General features: G+C 55.6%; 1 protein-coding gene and 1 pseudogene across 4 annotated transcripts in view; one reads left to right on the top strand and one right to left on the bottom strand.

The window, feature by feature from the left end:
- Nucleotides 1–2,111: 2,111 nt before the first annotated feature.
- MICALL1 (MICAL like 1) overlaps nucleotides 2,112–15,329 on the top strand; it is a 27,221-nt gene continuing 14,003 nt past the window's right edge. For 3 of the 4 annotated variants that reach the window (XR_013389102.1, XM_077914566.1, XM_077914565.1), the window contains exons 1-6: nucleotides 2,112–2,272; nucleotides 6,062–6,110; nucleotides 6,591–6,732; nucleotides 11,719–11,807; nucleotides 12,939–13,081; nucleotides 14,782–15,227. Coding sequence is in view for 3 of the 4 variants with exons in the window: in XM_077914566.1 (XP_077770692.1) it covers nucleotides 2,127–2,272; nucleotides 6,062–6,110; nucleotides 6,591–6,732; nucleotides 11,719–11,807; nucleotides 12,939–13,081; nucleotides 14,782–15,227 (1,015 nt within the window). In the remaining variant the exon portion in view is untranslated. Of the gene's footprint in view, nucleotides 2,273–2,664; nucleotides 2,769–6,061; nucleotides 6,111–6,590; nucleotides 6,733–11,718; nucleotides 11,808–12,938; nucleotides 13,082–14,781; nucleotides 15,228–15,329 lie in introns of those variants that run through there. The other variant, XM_077914567.1, reaches the window with a different exon arrangement.
- Nucleotides 7,929–8,200, bottom strand: LOC144323739 (cytochrome c oxidase subunit 6C pseudogene; annotated as a pseudogene).

Raw genomic sequence — 15,329 nt, 5'->3', positions numbered from 1 at the left:
CAGGTGCATGGAGCCTGCTTCTCCCTCTGCCTATGTCTCTGCCTCTCTCTCTCTCTCTCTCTCTGTGACTATCATAAATAAATAAAAATTAAAAAAAAAAAAAAAGAAAGAAAGAGTCCTGGTGGTCTTTGAAGGCCAGGGTGGATCCTGAGGCCAAGTCTCTGATTTAGTGAAAGGAACATTCCTGGAGTTGCTTTCCCACAGGGGGCAGGGTAGGAGGTGGCAAGCACAGGCTGGTGTGGACCAAGCGTCCAAGGGGGATCACTAGGCAGCCTGGCACTTACAGCAGCCACTTCCTAGGTGGCCCCAGAGAGAGTCCACACTCTGGACCAAGAACACCTTGAACAGATCTAAGATGTGAGGCTGGTCCTGGCTGGGGTCATAATGGCATTCTAGGCTGGGGCTTAATGGGTGTTTGAGGAGGTGGGAATCCCCAAGGGGGCTTCTCTCCTCCACAATATACCCAAAAGGCCCCAGGTGAGAAGCCAGGTATAAAATGTTTTCAATCCATTTTGTCACACATTTACCAGGTTACCAGGTAACAATAATTACAATTTACAAGTGATTGAAAGGTCGGGTGTGTTATATCTGAATCCTCTCAGCCACTTTGTAAAGCTAGAATTATTTCTATTTTCTTTACTTGAGAATAATTAACATGCATTGTTCCATTAGTTCCAGGGGTACAATATACTGATTCAACAATTCTATACCTGACTCAGGAATTATCCCTATTTTTAAGCTATGGAAACAGGTTCGAGGGCGCACAAGATCATACTGCCAAGGGACTGGGGAAAGCCAGGATTCCAGCCTGGGTGGATAGGACTCCCAGAGCCCTGCTCTTCCCAGCCTCCAACAGCTAAGGGGTGACAGCGGTGACTAAGACCCTGCTCCTTCCCTTGGGGGTGGAGCGACAGACCCATCCCAGCTATTATATTGGTCAAAGTGACGTCACCACCATGGCAGCTGAGTGGAAAGCTGATTCATCTGAGGTCAGGAGGGACTTCTGGGGGGAGGAGCCGCTGACCCAGGTCTTGGAGAGGGGAGCAGGAGGCTTGGGGGTTCCAAAGCCCTGAGGCCCAGAGCCCCACCAGACAAGGGCCTGCTTCCTATGGGTTCTGCCCACGGGGCCCCACCCCCCACCACTTCTTGGGGCGGGAGGAGCCGACACAGGGGCCGACACAGGGGGAGCGCACTCCGAAGGACCAGTTGTCAGGCTCAAGACACCGAGTGCACACCTGGACTGATGGGGGTGGGGGCTGAAGTCTGGCAGGCAATGGGGAGAGGGGAGGGTGACAGACTGTGGAGGTCAGGGGTGTTTTGGAGGGGTGAGACGGGGTCAGGGAAGCTGGTGGCCATCTGGGGTGCTTTGGGCTCAGCAGGGGCACTGCCTGCCCAACGTTTCAGGCAGGAGGGCTCAGTGGGTTTAGGGAAAGTCGGTGTGGGGGGTCTGCAGGTCCTTAGGCCAAGGAGCGGGAAGAGGGCAGGAGCGGAGAAAGGATTCCAGGTGGGCACCGTGGTGAGGGTCGTCGGGTGGAAGAAGCGCCTCGCGGCCGGCGAGGTCGCAGTGGGTCACGGGGCTCCAGGGGCCGTCCCGGAGTTCTCGGGGGCTCCCGAGGAGGAGCGGCGACCCGGCTCGCCGAGCAAGGGGCTGCGCGGGGTCGGGCCCGCGGGCGGGCGGGGGCGCGTCGGGGGGCGGAGCCGCGGCTGGGTGGGGCGCCAGGACCCCACTCCCCGCGGCGGCGGCGGCGGCGGCGGCGGGCGGGGACCCGGGCCAGCGGGGCGCCCGCGGCCGGCCCACAGCGAGGGGGCGGCGGCGGCGAGCGGGCGGCCGGGCCGGGCCACGCGGGCGGCGGCTGCTCGGGCAGGTCCGGGCAGGGCGGGGCGGGCGGCAGCGAGCGCAGCCGGGACCCCGAGCCCAGCCCGAGCGCGGACCCCGCGGCCGCGGCCCCGCCTCCTCCCCGCCCTGCGCCCGCCGCCCGCGGGTCGGCGCCCGCAGCTCGGAGCGGCGCGGCAGTCGGCGCTGGAGCCGCCGCGGGAGCCGCCGCCGGAAGCCGGCCGGAGCCGGGCCGGGGGCTGAAGCCTGGTGCCGGCGGCGCCCGGAGGCGGGCCCGAGCCCCGCGCGGCTCATGGCGGGGCCGCGGGGCGCGCTGCTGGCCTGGTGCCGCCGCCAGTGCGAGGGCTACCGCGGCGTGGACGTCCGCGACCTGAGCAGCTCCTTCCGGGACGGCCTGGCCTTCTGCGCCATCCTGCACCGGCACCGGCCCGACCTGCTGTGAGTGCCCGGGATGCGGCGGGCGGGCGGGGGCGCGGGGGCGCGGGCCCGAGCCGGGGACCCCCGCCCCCCTCAGTGACGCGGAGCCGGGCGGTGGCAGGCGCCGCCCCCCGGGGCCCGCGACGCAGACCCGGGCGCTGGGCCCCCAACGGCTCGCGGGTCCCGAGCGCTCGTCCCCGGGGCCCCTCCCCCACGAGGCCCCGCCCCCGCCCCGGGGCCCCGCGGCCCCGCGGCCCCGCAGCCTGCGCCTCCCCGCTGGCCCCCGCCCCAGGGGCCCCCGCCCCCGCCCCGGCCGCGCCCACAGGGCACTGATTTCCGCCAAAGGGACACCTGGCCCTCCTTGGGGACCCTGCGCCGCTCCCCGCGCCGCAGTGAGGCCCGTCGGCCCGTGAGGGGCCCTGCTCCCTTGTCTCCTTCCCCCGTGCCATCTTGGCTCCAGGGAGGAGACCCTCGGTCAGTAGTGGTTGGATGATACACACCCCGTCTCCCACCCCAGGTAGGACGCAGATCTGCCTCCCAGTGTGTGCCCACAGGCCTGCCGTCCTCACCGGGGCAGGGAGGCTGGGTGAAGACTCCTGAGGTCTGCCTGACACCAGCCACCGCCTGGGCTGCCCGGGGTGTGAGATGGCTCCTTCTTGGCCCCCCGCCCCCCCCCCCCCAGCTGCCCAGTGAGGTTCTCATGGAAAAACTTATTCAGACCCCCAGAGCCGTTGACTTGGGGCTTCTATCTCAGCTCTCTGTGTGTTGGGCCCTGGAACCTCTCCATGTATTCACTCATTCATCAAACGCTGAGTGAACATGAAGCTGAGGCACAGGGTTCCTGGCGCTTCCTGTCTCATCTGCAACTTGAGACCCAGAGACCTCTTCAGGGCCTCTCTTGCCAACAGTGCCCCCGACAGGGCTCCCCGGGCCTGGCAGGGTCTGCAGACTTGGGGTGTCCTGCTGCAGACCTGTGCTCCCTGGGAGGGCCCTGGTGGAGGCGAGAAGGGAGGAGAGGATGGCCTCAAGGATCCGCTGGTACAGATGCATTTGGTTTACTCTGTACCTGTGGTACAATGTCTGGGTGCCAGGCCGGGCCCTGTGTTGGGATGTGGAGGGGAGGATTTGGGGGGAAGTGGCTGCAGAAGCTAAGGAGTTGAGGTGGGCTGCTTCTGCCTCCTGTGGGGCATGTGACAGCCTGGGTGTCAACGGTGGGGTTGATGATAGGGTCTCTGTTACAGAATTGTTGTGAGGATTACAGGAGGTAACGAGCATTTAATTAACATTAGTTATTATATTACACTATGGGGTGTGATGAGTGTGTGTTACTCGTCGTTCTTTCAACAGTATTTATAGTTACTACTCTGTGCTGGGCCCTGCGTGGTAATGGAGATAGCAGGAGCCAGGTGCCTGCTGAGGGAAGGGCGTTCTGGCGGATGGAGGGGGCCACCAGAGCAGAGGCCCTGAGAGGGGAGTGCTGCTGGGGCCCTTAGCACATGGCAGGGAGGATCAGGAGATGCAGCTGGCCCGGAGCACCAGGGCTCCTTGCTGGCTAAGGAGGGTGGATGGAGCCACGTGGAGCTTCGTGGGTTTTAAGCAGGGGAGGGCAGCTCCCCTCCTGAGAAGAGATCCAGGATCATGTATAGACATTCATTTGTGGAGCAGGCCAGTGCCTTGGCTACTGGCCCATTATACAGAAGAAAAACTGAGGCCCAGCTGCCACAGGAGGCATAGGGAGGATCTTCATGAGAGTAAGGGTAGGGTAGGGGCTGAGAGCAAGAATCATCAGAAGACGTTCAAGCTCTTGGAGCTGTGGCCCTTCCTCTGCTAGGGTGTGGGATTTGCCATGCTGGGGGGCCTGGTTCATTGTTTGCCTCCCCTCACCAATCCAGACATCTTTAAGCTCCCTTGAGGACAGAGACCATGTGGGTTTCATTTTTGTGTACTTCATCTCCCTTGGAGCCAAATAGAACTTCCCGGGCTTTTGAAAACTCTCAGAAAATATCTGTGTTACCAAAGCCCAGATGTTGAATTGGGACAGAGATGGGGGTGGGGAAGAAGCTGGAGGAGAAACTAGTATCTCTGGGGCCTTTACAGTCTTCACACTGTTTGTTTATTCATTCAATAAACATTTCTTGAGCACTTACTAAATATCAGGCACTACAGAGGGTGTTGGGAGCACAGGGTGAACAAAAAGTGACCCCAGCCTTCTAGAAACACTGCTGGGGAGACTGAAATTAGCTGCCAAGACAAATTGCTTTGGTCTCATTTGGTCTCCGAACAAGCCTTTGTTGGGGCTGGGCTGGTGACCCCTCACCTGTTCACAGTGTCACAGATCAGGAGGCCAAGCTTTAGAGATATTAGATAACTTGCTTTTGGTCACACTCTTAGGCAGTGGCAAAGCAGAAGGGCTTAGGGACTCAGCTTTGGGGGGAAGGGCGGGAGAAAAGGAAGCAGCCTGGCCAGAGGTGGCAAATGGCTGAGGCTCATACTTAGTCAGCTCCCCTGACCTAGTCCATCCAGCCTTGGGGCACCTCCCTCTGGGGTTCTCAGGCTACCCTTTCCTGCCTCTCCCACTGGTCATCGTACCTGGACTCTGCCTGGAGAAGTTTGGGGCAGGAGAAGGGGGGCGTGCCCCTCACCAAGCCCAGACTCAACCAACCCTCCCCACCAACCTGGGAGGGGGTACTGGAGGTTCCCCCAACTTATAGATGAAGGTCAGTCAGGAAGACGGCCGACCTGCCCAAGGTCACACAGCCAGGCCTGGAAGAGCAGAGCCCGGGACCCTGACTTGGGAGGTGGTGCCGTCTGCTCCGGCCTCTGGGCCCACCATATGGGCGAGGCAGGGCTGCAGTTTTCAGCCATAGAAGGGCAAGGCTCGGGGCCGGTGTACCCAGGAGGCTGCCGAGCCAGAAGGCTGAGTTTCAGCCACTCGAGCAGCCTGGAGCACTGATGGGGAGGAAGAGGATGGATAGAGCCGGCCAGCCAGCCAGCTGTCTCCCACCAGGGTCCCCAGGACAGGCCCTGCTGCCTCTCACCTGTCCCAGCTTACAAACTGGGAGGCCTTGTGCCGCTTCCCCAAGAGAGGGTGTCCCCAGGGGCGGCCCAGGGGCGGCCCCGGGCCGGGGGGCGAGAGAGACATTTAGTGTCAGTAGCTCTGGAGCACGTACGATTTCCAGTCTGATTCAAACCTGTTCTCTTCCTGGCCCCATTAAAAAACATTCGTCTCTGGGCTGGGTTGGGGATTCAGCAAGTAGGTATGGCTCCTCTGGGTTTGTGACATCCAGTGGAAGATCTGGAAATGTGGCCTCTCAGGGCCGGGTGGCTTTCCCTGTCTGGGTCTCAGTGTCCTCATCCGTAAAACGGGGTCAGTACCTGCCAGGAGAGTTGCTATGAAAGTAAGCTCCCCGTGTGACGCCAGCAATCCATGGCTGTCCCCGTCATTACAAACATGAGTCCTGGTCTTGTTTTTTCGTTGCCACTGACTCAGGCAGGGCTTTCTGGCACAAGGAGAGAAGAGATCTTAAACTTGAAAGCTTGGGCATGAGCCCCACCCCTTCAGAGTGATTTCCAGCCTCTGCTTGGATGCCTCAGGGGACCATGAGCTCATCCTCTGCCCCACCTGGCTGACCCGGCTCTGTTAGCACGTGCTTGTTGCCTCAGTTTCTTCCTTGACCCTCCACAGACCCTCTCCCCCAACCCTGCGGAGGCCCATGCTGGCTGGGATGAGGTCACCTCCAATCCTTCCGGATTCCACACCCCTGCCCCAGTCACCTCCTCAATGCTCCTCCTCCCCTTTACCTCTTGCAGAGATTTTGATTCGCTTTCCAAGGACAATGTCTTCGAGAATAATCGTTTGGTGAGTCCCTAAACAGATGGAGGCCTTAGAGGCTGTGAGCGTGTGGAGGGGATACGGGGCGGGCAGGGGTTCTGCAGGGCAGGAGCTGAGGCGAGGGGCTCCTAGACTGAGAAGCTGCTTTGCAGTGGGGGGGCCTGGGCTGCGCCTCTCCCTACCCCCTTCTTCCTTCTGGCCCGCTTTTGCCTGGAGCACCAGCCTCGCCCTTCTCCTGCTCATCAGGTGGGCCCGGAGCTGAGTGGAGCCCATCGTCCTGGGCCCTTCATCCCACTGAGGGAAGCTGGGTCTAGGCTGAGGGGCACCCACTAACCCTGCCTCCTCCTCCTCTTCTTGTTGTGACTGCTTTTGCACCCACCCCTACACCTTCCCCACCCCTGCACCCACCCCCACCCATTCCCTACTCCTGCCTCTACCCCCCCACCATCCCCCACTCTGGCCCCCCTGCCCCCCTCACCCTACCCCCTGCACCTACCCTCACCCCAGGCCTTTGAAGTGGCTGAGAAGGAGCTGGGGATCCCTGCTCTCCTGGACCCCAATGACATGGTCTCCATGAGTGTCCCCGACTGCCTCAGCATCATGACCTACGTGTCGCAGTATTACAACCACTTCGCCAGCCCTGGCCAAGGTGAGAGGGGGCCAGCCCTTCAGGAGGCTGGCCCTGGGGGTGGGGCGGGGCCTGTTTTCTGAGCTCCCCATCCCGGGGGAAGCAGGGCATCATTTATTCGAGGGACCATTCCTTCCATGGCTGAAAGAGGTGTTGAGTAAGACAGCACTGTGCTGGGCCCACAGTCTCAGGGCGACAAACCCTAGACCAATCACCGAACAAAATAAAGGTAGAGAGACAAAGCAGGGCGAGTTCATTGGCTGGCTGTGAGTTCACCCCCCTCCCTCACTTCCTGTTTGCAGACACTTCCCTGGGGCTTTCCCTCCAGAGCGAGCAAGTGGCCCTGTGCCTCTGTGCAGCTCTGGCTCAGCTCCTCCCCAGGAATGACCTTCAGGGTCTGAGAACGAGAGGCTGGGGACCTGGGGTGGGGGTTGAGGGTGCTTTCCTGACACTGAGTCAGGTCACCAGGTGGCTCCCGAGCCTCCTGCCTGGGGCATCCTGCAGAAACCTCTCTTGGGGACAGCTGGGCCTCCCCTCCTGCAGAGAAGAAATGGGCCCAGAGGGGGAACCAAAGAGGTCAAGATCACACAACAGGAGAGCTGGATGGCTGGATAAGAATTCAGGTGTTCTGACACCTGTGCTGGGACCCTGGCACCCCTCCCCCCATCCCTGTCCCTGGTCCCTGTTCCCGTCCCATTTTGGTCCCGCCTCTTGCCTTGGCTCTCCCTGTGGACAATCTCAACTTGTCTCTTTAAGAAAAAGTGTTCTAGGAAGTCAGGGGTAAAAAATTTAGAACAGGGATGCCTGGGTGGCTCAGAGGTTGAGCGTCTGCCTTCGGCTCAGTGCATGATCTTGGAGTACTAGGATCGAGTCCCAGATCAGGCTCCCTGCATGGAGCCTGCTTCTCCCTTTGCCTGTGTCTCTGTTTCTCTCTCTCCATGTCTCTCATGAATAAATACATAAAATCCTAAAAAAAAAAAAAAAAAAAAAAAAAAAAAAATTTAGAACAGAGCAAAGAGCATAAAAATTATTTTTATTTTTTAGTTGTTTATTAGCAAGAGAACCTATTCCGTAACCCAGTGTTCATATTCCATAGCTCAGGAACACAGGACAGTCAGTGATAAACTTCAATGGAACACAACCCAAAGAAATTCTTCAAAAATGACAAAGAAATTAAGACATTTCTAGATAAAAGCTAAAGATCAGGAGTTCCTCACCACTAGACTTACAATGGGAGTTCTTCAGTCTTTATATTCCAAATTCACTTTGCACTCTGAAAGATAGCCTTCTTCATCTCCTCAAAATCTTTCATGGAATCATAATTTCTGTAGAAATCTGCATATGCCTTCTTTCTTGGTTCAGCCACAGCAAACTTATAGAAAGCTGCAACCCCCAGCTTCACTGGATACAGTGAAGGCTCCAACAATATGAAATCGCAGACGGCCAGAAGGCCTTGCATCTGAAGTTTCATCAAAGCACTTGAAATCATGGTAGTTATTCTCCTCAAACCCAGTGTCCTTCCTAACAGAAATGGATGTCTACAAAGAGCATAAAAATTAAAATAATCTGCACCTCCCCCCCAGTGATAGAGCTCAATATTATAATTGAACAAATAACATTATGGTTGTTTTAGTAGGTATCAAAATGAAAGTATTTCCCGATCACTGAGTCTTTGGTGAGAGGCAGTAGGGTGGAAATTAAGAGAAAGTTTAGAACTTTCTCTTTGCCATTGGATATCTGGATGGCAGGTGCCTGGGTGCCTCAGTGGTTGAGCTTTGGCTCAGGGCGTGATCCTGGGGTCCTGGGATCGAGTCCCACATCTGGGTCCCCACAGGGAGCCTGCTTCTCCCTCTGCCTGTATCTCTGCCTCTCTGTGTGTGTCTCATGAATAAATAAACCCTTAAAAAAAAAGAATATCTGAATGACAATGGGCCACCATTGTCACCTGTCTGCCTCAGTTTCTCCTTTGCAATGCAAATAAGAATAGTGCCCATCTCTTAGGGTTGATGTGAGAAGTGAGGAAATGTGAACCTGTGTCTGGCCCTATTTAGGACTCAAAGTTAATATGATTATGACTTCTTTATTTCATTGGTTAGAGTTTAGCTTGCTTACCTAGGTCTCCAAACGCTAATCTCTTTCTTTTAGGCTCTTTTCTGGGGGGCCACCCTTCTGGGACCTGTGAGGTGGGAGGGGTGGGGAAGGGCTCTCTATTCTGTTGGCAGTGCCTGCTCTGTTTCTGGGTCCTTACTGTGCACCCCGGGGTGAGGGCAGACCTGGTGGGCCCAGCTCCCTTCGCTGTGCCTGGGAGGGGGCATCCCCTGGGCTTGTGGGGGTTCTTACTGGTAAAGATACAGTTTGTGCTTTTCATACAACTTGGCCTCTGAATGCGAATGTTTTTATCCTACCTGCTGCTCAACCAAAGGAAATGACAGCAATGTGTTCCCACTCTGGAGGCAGAGCTGGCTGTTAGACTCCCCAGATGGTCCTGTACTGTACTTTCTGGGCGAGTAGAAGGATTGCAAGGGTGATTTTGACTTTCACTGGCCTGGGTGGCTCTGGAACCTAGCCCTGGCTAAGACACAGCACTGTGCTGAGTGTTCTACGTGCCAGTGACCCTGGGCATGTCAGCTGGCCCTGGCCCTCCAGGAGCCACACTGTGCTCTGGAACCAGAGCATGAGTGAAGGAAGCCCAGCGGCTGTGTGAAATCGACAACCACAGGTGACAGGGGTGAGTGTCCTCTGGATAAAGTCCAGCTGCTTTTTCTTTTTAAAGCAGGCTCCATGCCCAGCGTGGAGCCCAACGTGGGGCCTGAACTCATGACCCTGAGATCGATACCTGAGCTGAAATGAGGAGTAGGACACTCAACCGACCGAGCCACCCAGGAGCCCCAGTCCAGCTTCTTAGGGGGGTCCTTGAGGGTCTCTCCCCACTTAGCTTGAGCCGCTCATTGCCCCAGTAGTAGTCTGATTTTTTTTGTGTTTCGAATACATGACATTCCTTTTGTGCTCAGCCTTGCCTTCTGGTGACCCTCCAGCCCCAAATTCCATTTTCTGTTCCACCTCCAACATTCTTTCCGACCCATCCCCTAATCTGCACATTTTGCCTCCTCTGAGCAGCCTGCCCTGATTTACCCCAGGTGCTCTTGTGACCCCCTGCCCTCTGGTGAACACATAAGACTCTGGTCATAATATTTGGATTACTCCTCCCTCTTCCCCTGCAGACCATCTGCGTCTAGATGTAGCCGCAGCACCTGGTGCTTACTCACTGATTTAACAAATATTTATTGAGCCCTTACTGTGTGCCAGGAACTGTGCTAGGTGCTGGGGAGAGAGCTGAGAATGGGAGGGAAAGAGAGAATGCACAAATGAAGAGGTAGTATAATTTCAAGGGAGTCCAATGAAGGGGGCAAAACAAGATAATGGGATCAAAAGCCATGGGAGGATGAAGTGGCTATGCTAGATGAGTAGTGACGGAGGACCTTTCTGAGGAGGTGACATTTGAGCAAAACCTTGAACAAGGACGAGAAGGAGACTGTTAGAAGATCTGGGAAGGAATGTTCCAGGCCAGGGGCAGCAGGGGGGTCCTGTGTGCTTCAGGAGACTGAGCAGGAAGGAGGGAATGAGGACAGAGGGATGTTGAGAGTGGTATTCGATTAGGCTGCAGGCTTCCAAAATTTCTGCCTATGACTCATCGTGCACTTTCCCATTACAGTCCCAGTTCATGCACACATGTGTTAACTGAAACAAGTTTCAGGAAACGATTCTTCCCCTTACAACATGTGATACATGCAGAGGTGCCCAGCTGGCTCAGTAGGTAGAGCATGAAGCTCTTGGTGTCCTGAGTTCAAGCCCCATGTTGGGTGTAGTGCTTACTTAAAAAAAAACAAACAAAACAAAACAAAACCTGGGGACACCTGGGTGGCTCAGTGGTTGAGTGTCTGCCTTTGGCCAGGTTGTGATCCTGGGTCCTGGGGATCGAGTCCTGCATTGGGCTCCCCACCTGTTTCTCCCTCTGCCTATGTCTCTGCCTCTCTCTCTGTATCTCTCATGAATAAATAAATAAAATCTTAAAAAAAAAGATCAACACAACAACATGTGATGCATGAAGATATTTTCTCTTTCACTTTTTAAATGTGTTGGTTGTAACCACTAAATTTATTTCAGGGTCTGTTAATGGATTGTGATCTAGTTTGATAAGTGATATTTTAGACAACAATAAGGAAATTGGATTTTATTCTTAAAATTACCAAACAGTAAAATTGATGTTTTTGGGCACGTGGTTTTCTGAATTTTATTTTTTTTATTTTTATTTTTTTTAAATTTTTATTTATTTATTTTATTCATGAGAGGCAGAGACACAGGCAGAGGGAGAAGCAGACTCCCTGCGGGGAGCCCATGCAGGATTCCATTTTGGGACCCTGAGATCAGGCCCTGAGCTGAAGGCGGATGCTCAACCACTGAGCCACCCAGGCATTCCTTAATTTTCTCATTTTAATCACTGGGTACCGAGTAGGTGGTCAGTGAATATTTGCTGAAGTAATAAAAGAGTGGAGTCTCAGAGGGGGCTGGTGGGCTGGGGTGGGTAGGTTCTTCTCTGAGGGAGTACAGCCACACCAGCCCATTTTCCTGAGTCTTCCAGCTGGCACCACATGATTCCTCTCTTTTCCTTCCCTCCCATCCCCTTACCCTGGTGGGAAGGAAGCTCCTGGTCCCATCTCATGCTGGGCACTGCTAATTCGGTGATTGTTGTGTGGCCTTAGCGTTTACACTGCCCCTGTGTGGTTGGAATCACAGTCCTACTCAGGGAGGCTAAGCAACTTGACCTTGGCACTTGGCTTGGAAGAGAAGGGGTCTCCTGACCTGTGTGAAGTGGGAGCCTGCCCTGTTCCACCTGTGTTGGGTGACCTGCCCAAAGGTGATAGCTGTGCAGCTCCAGTTGTAGGTCGGAGGCCTCTTGGGCTCCAGGGTCTCCACCTTCCTCAGGGTCTCTTCCCTGTCTCTTGGCAGCTGGTGTCTCATCACCTAGAAAGGCCCAGGCACCCTCCTCCCCTCCATCCGAAGCATCTACTCCAGCAGAACCAGGAGACAGGGCTCAGGTAGGCAGATGCCTGGGGTGAGTGGGCTGAGTGGGGACTGTTGCCATGTTCATTCTTGGTCCTTTATCCATTGGCCTTGGAAGTAGAGCCACTGAGACTAGGGTGGTGGAGGTGGCAATGGGCCAGATTCCAGTCCATTCTTTCTCCAGGGCTTGGGGTAGGATCAGGAGATACCAGGCCTGGGGAGGGGGAAGTCAGCAAGTCTGTAACACTGACTCTGCCATTCTGGCACTGGCAGGATTTAACATGTAATGTAGCAAATACTCACCTTGATTCCTGTTGACCCAGAGCTGTTTTCTAGCATGATTCCATTTTGTTCTCTCACCAACCCTGGGAGGTCAGTAGTTTGTGCTGATACACAGATGAGAACATGGAAGCTCAGAGAGGTTTGGTCATTTGTCTGAGGTCAGGCCCCCCCCAGGCTCTGAGATGCTCAGTGGAGTGACACCAGCCCTTCACACCTGGATAGCACTTCATGGTGCGCAGAGGGCTGTTCCCACATGCTCCCCACATGTCCTGGCCAGATGAGCTCCTGAGGGATGGGGAGCCTGGCTCAGTGTGGGTGCCCAGGGAAGTGGGGGCTGAGACAGGCAGGAGGTAGAGGATTCCACTGGTAGGTGAGCCCAAGGCCCAGAAATGTGAGCAGCTTGCTAGGGGTCAGTGTTTGCAAGTGGAGAAACTGGGATTCAAATCTGCTGCAACTTGAGGAGGGGAGGCAGAGGAGGCCAGTGAGGTGGGCTAAGACAATGGTCACCTGCCCCGGGGCCAGCCTTCTGGGATGGGAGTGAGTCAAGGGTAGCCGAGGGGAGGGGGTTATACAGCCAGGAGCCGTCTTCCTGGCAGCAAGGGCCCCAGAAACTGGAAGTCAGGACTTTTGTTTCAATTCTGACTCAGTGACCTTGAGCAAGTCTCCCGGCCACCCCCTGCCGCTCTGGGCTTCAGTTTCCTCATCTACAGAAGGGCTACAGTCTCTCTTCCTCTGCTCCTCTGGGGCTTCGGTGAAGTACATTACCATCGGGAAGCTCGTGTGCACTTGAGGGCAGCGGCTATCTGTGGGGAAGGGGGCTGTTCTAGAACAGGGTGGCTGGCCACTGCAGCCCCACGCCCTTCCGCCCACCTTGTTCTCTGCAGGGCGAGGAGCTATCCTCGGGCAGCTTGTCGGAACAGGGCACCCAGCGGACCCCCAGCAGCACGTGCGCAGCCTGCCAGCAGCATGTGCACCTGGTCCAGCGTTACTTGGCCGAGGGCAAGCTGTACCACCGGCACTGCTTCCGGTGAGTAGCCAGAGGGGCGGGGGGGGGGGGGGGCGGGAGGGAGTGGTGGTGAGCCCCTCCAGCACCCTGTTTCCAAGGAAGGGAGCTTCTATGGATTCAGTATCACAGGCACACCTCGGGGCCCTGCATGCAGAGCATCTTGCTTATCCCCATTTTTCCGATGAGCAAACTGAAGCTTAGTAAGGGGAAAAGCCTCGGAGCTCAGGGGTTTGACCTCCCCCTCCAGAGCTCCCTGAGGCTAACTACCTGATGACTATGAAGGGACTGCTATAGAAGTCCTTGAAAAAAAGGAAGGATTTAAAAAAAAATTACAATAACAACTCACTTTCAGTGTGTAGCTCCCAGTGGAAGCTAAGTTTAAAGAAAATGGAATCAGAGCCAAGGAAAAGACAAAAAACTTAGAAAATGTATGAAAACATTTTATATGTTGCAAAAAAAGCAATAAGAAAATAGGGGAAGCCAGAGACTAAGTCCCAACACGCATTCAAATGTGGGTTAGTTGTGTGTCTGTATTTGAGTGTGTGTCTGTGTATATCTGTGGGTGTATGTGTGTCTATGGGTGTGGGTTAGTGTATGTCTGTGTTTCTGTGGGTGTGGGTTAGCATGTGTCTGTGTGTGTGGGGTGTGTCTGTGTCTGTGGGTGTGAGTGTGAGTGTGTGGTGGCCAGGCCTGGAATCCCAGGGGCCTGACTGCAGAACTCAGGTGTCATGAGGGAAAAGTCTCAAGCAGGGGCAACATTATACTAACACATTCACATCTGGCCAGGAGAACAGCATTTTAAAGACTTTTTCCAATGATCCCCCTCCCCCCCACCAGTAAAAAATACATTTGACCCTGCGACCAGTTGTGAATACATGCCTGAATAAAACCCCATGTAAACAGATGTACAACTGGGCCACCTGGGTGGCTCACTGGTTGAGCATCTGCCTTTGGCTCAGGTCATGATCCTGGGGTCCTGGGATAGAGTCTTGCATTGGGCTCCCCACAGCGAGCCTGCTTCTCCCTCTGTCTGTGTCTCTGCCTCTCTCTTTCTCTCTGTCTCTCATAAATAAATAAAAAATCTTAAAAAAAAAAAACGAACAAACAGATGCACAACTGGAATTATAGTTTCCTAAAACTATATTCTTGTGTGATACATTCCGATATGTTGTATTTTATTCTGTTTCGTAAAAAATATAACCCAAAAGCCTGGCTTGGTTGAAACCTACTCAGTTGATTTCCTGAGCCACTCATGACCTACCTGGGCTGGTACCTCTGTGTGGGGGCAAACCTTTGCTTCCTCTTGCAGCACAAACTTAAGGCATGTTTCACAATTTATGTTGCTTGATTTCATGTGATTTTATTGTTCTGTGCTTTTTTTTTTTTAAAGATTTTATTTATTCATAGAGACACAGAGACAGAGAGAGAGAGAGAGACAGAGGCAGAGACACAGGCAGAGGGAGAAGCGGGCTCCACGCAGGGAGCCCGATGTGGGACTCGATCCCGGGTCTCCAGGATCACGCCCCAGGCTGCAGGCAGCGCTAAACCGCTGCGCCACTGGGGCTGCCCTGTTCTGTGCTTCTGACAGTTACTATTTTCCTTCTCTGGGAAGTCTAGGGCACAGGGTCCAGGCTGGTCAATGGGAGGAGAGAGGGGGAGCCGGTGTCCTGGGCTGGGTGCTGGGCTGAGTTGAAGCCCCCACCCCACCTTCTCCCTGACAGGTGTCGGCAGTGCTCTAGCACCCTGCTCCCTGGAGCTTACAGAAGTGGGCCTGAAGAAGGCACCTTCGTGTGTGCGGAGCACTGTGCCAGGCTGGGCCCGGGTGGGCGGTCAGGGACCAGGCCCGGGCCCCCTCTGCAGCCAAAGCAGCAGCAACTTGGAGAAGAAGTCAAGGATGTTGACGGAGGTGGCCCTGGCCGTACTGCACCCGCAGGGGCTGAGGCAGAGGGGTCCCAGGCCAGCCCTGAGGCCCGGCCCCAGATCACCACCAAGCCCCGGCTTCCAAACAAACCACAGGAGCTGGGTGGCTCCCCGGCCGGCCGCCCCACACCTGCCCCAAGGAGGGCCCCTGAGAGCCCAGCCCCGACACCTCCCACGCCCCGGCCCCGGTCCAGTCTGCAGCACGAGAACTTGGCAGAGCAGGGTGGCAGCAGTGGCCTAGTAAATGGTGAGCAAGGGCCCAGTGCAGCTGGGCACTGGCTGGGGTGTGTCTGGTGTTTACATGTGCATGTGCACTGTGAGTATCCGGGGGTTCATGTTCTGTGCCTTG

The sequence above is a fragment of the Canis aureus genome, chromosome 11 (genome assembly GCF_053574225.1).
Source record: "Canis aureus isolate CA01 chromosome 11, VMU_Caureus_v.1.0, whole genome shotgun sequence".
NCBI lineage: Eukaryota > Metazoa > Chordata > Mammalia > Carnivora > Canidae > Canis > Canis aureus.
Note: the sequence above shows the minus strand (reverse complement) of the source record. Positions and strands in the feature narration are given on the sequence as shown.